A 5,881-nucleotide genomic window follows, 5' to 3' on the forward strand; every position below is an offset into this window, starting at 1 on the left:
TGTGTGAGAGTGTGTGTGTGTGAGGGGGAGGGCATGTCAATGTCGGCCTGAGTTGTGAACTGCACATCCAGTACCTTGTGCTTTTAGCTCGTCGTAATATTCTATTAATGCTCAGAGGCTTGCTCTGTGTGCTCAAGCAATATTAAAGCTAATTATAGATAAATTAGAATGATCCAGTCAGCAAAGTGTGCTTTCAGGCGATAATATTGGAGGTCATTAAGCATATGCTGAAACCTCATTCTCACTGCTGAACTGGAGGGACGTCATGCAGGCTAATGTTACTCACAGCTCTTTTGATTTGCAATGCCATCATTATTATAACAAAAAAAATAATGTATTTTTTATGAAATAATTGCAATGAAAGCACTTTTAGCATGTTCTGGTTTGTTGACACTCTGGGAAAATGCTCTCTTCTGAGAGTTAAATAGTGCCACTCATTGAATGAGTGCCCCTGAGCAAGGCACTTCCTCCCTCAACTTTCACAGTTAGGGTGTAACTATAAGTAAGTAAAGTAAAGAAAAGTGTTCTGCAGACTTTCCCTGGTTAGATCTGTCCACCTCTAGATACCACAAGGCTGATCTTAATGTCTCTACAATTTCTGAAAAAATACAAGGTAAAATTGATTGTATTGATGTAAATTTGTTTGAGCTATTTAGGTCTTTTAATTGAGATAATTTGACCTGACACCTTTTAAATCTACACAACTTCATTGGTACGCTTCTTAATTTTGATTTAGCATTCCGCCTCAAATGTTTATTCTTGTACTTATTTCCTTTTCCAAGACTTTAGTTGGTAGTAATTGGTCAAATTAACTCAACAAGATATTCCCACTTGGGGCAGTAAACATCTTATAATCATCTATTTCCTTATATATCTGGCCTCTCACAAATTTCAGGAACCTCCTGCTTGGATAAATAAAGAGCTCACATCAATAAATGACACATACACATAAGAGGCCATACTGGAAATAAAAAATAGGGATGTCTCCCCCAGGTCCTCACATAGTTTTTCTTTCTGTTCCATTTCACCAAGGTACATCGGAGGATGAGAAACAGGGATTCCTCACACCTCCCCTACTCAAGTTCTCCCGCAGTCTCTCCATGCCCGACACCTCAGAGGACATCCCTCCTCCCCCAGCCATTTCACCCCCTTCGCCACCTGCCTACAACTCAGCTGCTGGCCCTACACCCAAGAGCTACGGCACGACACGACCCAGCTTCACCCAGAACTCTCCAAATGCAGTGACGACCATTAGCCGAACCACTGACGTTGGCACGTTAAGGCGTGGCTATTTCCGGCAGAGCTCAGAGCACTTTGAGAGCACGCGCACTCGAGGGCGTACACCAGTGCCAGAGAACCCTTACTCCGAGGTGGGCAATAAGACACTGTATGTGCCAGCGAAACCAGCTCGAAGGAAGGGCATGCTAGTAAAGCAGTCCAATGTTGAGGATAGTCCAGAGAAGACTTGTCACATGCCAGCAAGCCCCTCGGGCCCAGTTTCCATGCCTACTACGCCTGTAGAACGAACGTGCTCCTCCATACCCATCCCCACCATAATCGTTAAGGAGCCCTCCACCAGCAGCAGTGGCAAGAGCAGCCAGGGTAGCAGTATGGAGATCGAGCCCACCACCCCTGAACACCCACCTCTCACACCCACTGTTGGTGGAAGTGGAGGTTTGCGTCCTGAAGACCCTATGTCTCTAAGCAACCCCTTTGCGGCAGCTATTGCCGGGGCAGTACGGGACCGGGAGAAGAGGCTAGAGGCAAAAAAACACTCAATTGCCTTCCAGTCAATAGACATGGGGGATGATGACTTCAGTAGTCCCACGCCAACCCCTCGTCTTCGCCAGTCAAAGTCCATTGATGAAGGCATGTTCAGCAGCGACGAGCGGCTTCGAAGGATATTGGCTCCCCCTCCTGCGGCACAGCTTGGGCCCCCTGTTGGGGGTGGTAGTGGCAACATGACAGATTTCAACACTCCTGAGCCCACAGTGGTGCGGGAGCCTCTAAACACCAGAACAGGCCAGTGTCCCAACCTGGACAGTCCTGTTAGTCTCCCATCCACTCCTCCTAAGAGCCACTACAGGGCCAATGGGACCTACCTCCATCCTGTCACCGGAAAGCCCTTGGACCCTAATTCTCCACTAGCTCTGGCCCTGGCAGCTCGTGACCGGGCCATGAAAGAGCAACAAAACCATCCTCAGAATCAGTCACAAAATCCTCCTCAGGTTCAGCAAACCCCCAAGCATGAAGCCCAGTCCCTCCCAATTCAGCCAAGCCACAAACCAGACCTCAACCAACCGCTGTTTATTGACACCAAACTACGCTCTGGGATCGAGACAAGTTTTGCTGCGATCTCCACCGCGACCATGGGGAGGCCTGGTCGAGGGGGCCTGCGGAGGCAGATGACGGAGCAGAAGTATGAGTCCGATGGAGCACGAGAAGAGCGGAAGCATCAGGCAGTTGAGGAGAGGAAAAGCGCACCTGCGGATGTGGCTGACACCAAGTTAGCCGGGCTGTTGATGGTCCACACCAGCACAGACGCAAGCAACAAGGTGAACAACCAAGAGGAGGGGCAGGACAGCAACAGGCCGTCTGAGCTGAAAGACCCCAACCAACCCGATCCTCTAAAAGCTCCAACACTGTCCGCCAATCCACAGCCACCCTCGTCACGGAGGAGGAGTATTCCTTTAGGCGAGTCCATGGATGAACCAGTAAAGCTGCCCTTCCGCATCCCCCCTCCCCCTCTAGCCTCAGTTGACATTGACGAGGATTTTGACTTCACAGAGCCCCTCCCCCCACCTCTGGAGTTTGCCAACAGTATTGACATTCCTGATGACCAGGCTAGTGCCATTGCAGAGATGCTTCAGCAACAGAGACGAAATGGGGGACCTTCTCTACCCCCATACCACGCTCACGCCCCACCACCTGTCACTGATCAACACAAACGAGTGTCAAACAGCATGCCCCCCTCATATCCTCCTCCTCCACCTGACCCAGAGTCAGGGGTGGGTGACTCGGGTATCGAAGAAGTTGATAGCCGCAGTAGCGGGGATCCTCAGCACATGGAGACCACCAGCACCGTTTCCAGCATCTCCACCCTGTCGTCAGAGGGAGGCTTCTGCGACAGCACTCTGGAGAGCCTCTATGCCACCGCAGACGGGCATGCCTTCCTGGTGGATCGGCCCCCTGTGCCACCCAAACCCAAGGGCAAGTCCGTCATCAACAGAACATCACTTTATCATGATGCTCTCATTGAAGAGCCCCCGGAGTCCTATGGGTCACCGCCTCAGGCACCTCCCCCTCCCCCTTCCTCTGAACCTCCTAGGACTCCTACTCAAAGGACATCCAAGCTGTGGGGTGATCAGCCCCCTGAGCTGCGCAGCCCCCCATCCACACCAGACACCAAGAACACCGTTATCACAGAGCTGAGCTCCATTCTGCAGCAAATGAATCGCGACAGGCCAGCCAAGCCAGGAGAAAGCCTCGACTCCCCCACGGGGACCAGGGGGGCCTTTGGAACAAGGTATGTGATAAGTCCTTCATGACTCAGAGTTACCGAGTTCATTTTCTCTCAATTGTTCTTATTTTGAGTACTTTAATGCCCCATGTTTTCTATGACCTGCTATCTGGTTTATTCCCAGACATTCTTTTATCTTCTACTTTATCATTTATTGTAATAGTTTGGGTAACTTGTAAGAGTTGAATACAAATTATAGAACTGCCTATTATAGGATCCAAGATACGACAAAACCTTTTTCTTACTTACGTCTTACTTCCTGCTCCTTTGTGATAGATATCAGGGCAGTTTTGGTTATCATTGATTCTACAGTACATAAGTTTGGTTTTCTGTAAACAGTTCTTCATGTTCTGTCCTCTGGTGGTCAATTGCATCTTGTTGATTATAACTTTCGGCAAACAACCAAAGGTTAGGAGGTCTAGAGCAATACATCTCAGCTGGTTGTTTTCAGTTCTGTGCGCAGTATGTATGAGGTTCCAGGGGTGTGCTTGTATGTCAGGTTAAGGGTTTATAGAAGCATAATCAACCCAAGGTTCTTCAAAGGCTTTATTGTGGGTTGACCTTTATATAAACTGTATCACAAATTAGGTAGTAGGTCGTGAACACCAACCTGATTATTCTGGAGGGGTCATGCATCTAAAAGGTTGAGAATCACTGTGCTAGTCTGCTGTATGTTGAAAAGACAATCAAAATTTCAAGATGGTTAAAAAGGTAAAAGCCACATAGTCACATAGTTTATGTTAGCTAATGTTAACAAAACAAGAGCTAGTCTAGCTAACAACTAGCTAGATAGCATTTTGCTACAGACCAAAACACTAGCTAAGTAGCTAATCTACATTAATTATCAGCAAGTTAAATCTGATAGTTAATGTCAGTAAATAATTAGCTAATTAGCTAGCTAGGGTTACTTAACATTAGCAAAATATATATCATTTTTATTATTTAACCATCTTCAAAATGTCTTTTGAACAGAGACAAGCCTAGAACATAGCATATCTAAGTACAGGAAAGGAGAAAGGGCTGGATAATTCAGCGTTTGCTTGTAGCTTCTAGCTGTAGTCAACCATGTTGATCATTTTTGACTTTATTGTGGTAGCTGTTTGTGAGGTCTGTGTGTTACTAAGTCGTGATCCATGGGTAAACTACTGTAACATAAAGATCTGATAAAATAATTACTCAGGGGAGTTGAATCCTCTGTTCATAATGTGGCACATTTGTAGACACCATTCACCTCTTTCTCTCCCTTTTTATCTGTTTTTGCACAAGTCATATTTCTCAACTGAATGTGGACTTGGATGGAAGCACAAACGACCAGCCTAAATTCATATCAGTCACTATAAGCATTAAATATGAAAGTGAACACTGTTTACTTGTTGATAGGCAGGACTCAGGGAGTGTACATTTGATATAAGATTGATTTCCTCCATGTTTTTGCTCAGGACATCCAGGAGTCACATTTGCTGTAAGTGGGACAACGTTTTGATGGACCCGGCACCTGAACCAGCTCAGCTCATGGTTTTTTAAACTCACATCTCTCCTGTATGAGAGGGAAATAAAAAGCACAATAAATAATTCACTGCTCACATGCATTTTGTATGAATGGTCCCATCGATCATCAGAAAGGTGTAGAGAGCAGAGGGAAAGAGTTGATTCCTTCTGGGCGTTTGTGTCTGATAAACATTGTTAGATCAACACGGTGACGACCATTTGCGGTAATTACAATGAGATGCCGGGGCAGCTGCTTAGGTCCAGCCTTGTTGCCCTCCTTCACGCTTCATGCCACATACTATCATGTTATCCTCATTTTCATCCTCGCTGCAGTTCAAAGTCATGTCTGTTGACCTTTACACCTTTTACTCATTTCATTTTCAGCTCTCGCCTCTCCATCTTCATCTCCATTTTCTCCAGTTTCCTGTAGTTCCTTCACCTCTTCTTTCTTCATGCCCTTTGTGTCTCCCATCTTCACAGGTAGGTTTCATCAGCTGCTGTCACGTCAGCCCAAAGCCACATTTCATGTGTTCATTTGTATCTGTCACTGGCATGTTAAAGAAAATTAAGTTGTCATGTTGGTGTCTGCCTGTCTGTCTGTGTGTTGACTAGGGGTGTAAAGATTTATCGATACGAGTCGAAAATGGTTTTAACGTTATAAATGCTTCTACATCGGTACACGGATAATCAAAGCATAATCAAACATGTCTGACAACGTAGACACGATTTACAGTGCATCATCAAATCTAAAGTCTGGAAGACATTTGGTTTCTATAAGAAGGAAGGAAAGTCGGACAAAACTCTGTCCATTTGTAAGATCTGTCAGACAGCAGTTAAGTTCAGCTGGAGCACTGCAAATGACTCACCTGGTGA

The 5,881-nt window shown here is 46.2% G+C and overlaps 1 protein-coding gene across 1 annotated transcript in view; it reads left to right on the forward strand.

Moving 5' to 3' along the window:
• Positions 1–5,438, forward strand: part of LOC118320846 (SH3 and multiple ankyrin repeat domains protein 2-like) — a 39,105-nt gene extending 33,667 nt beyond the window's left edge. Inside the window, exons 10-11 of the mRNA XM_035651965.1 lie at positions 1,033–3,526; positions 5,393–5,438. Coding sequence (XP_035507858.1) covers positions 1,033–3,526; positions 5,393–5,438 — 2,540 coding nt within the window. The remainder of the gene's footprint in view (positions 1–1,032; positions 3,527–5,392) is intronic.
• Positions 5,439–5,881: the final 443 nt, after the last annotated feature.

The sequence above is a fragment of the Morone saxatilis genome, unplaced genomic scaffold (assembly GCF_004916995.1).
Source record: "Morone saxatilis isolate NCDOM2014 unplaced genomic scaffold, NCSU_SB_2.0 Contig11, whole genome shotgun sequence".
In the NCBI taxonomy this organism is placed as follows: domain Eukaryota; kingdom Metazoa; phylum Chordata; class Actinopteri; family Moronidae; genus Morone; species Morone saxatilis.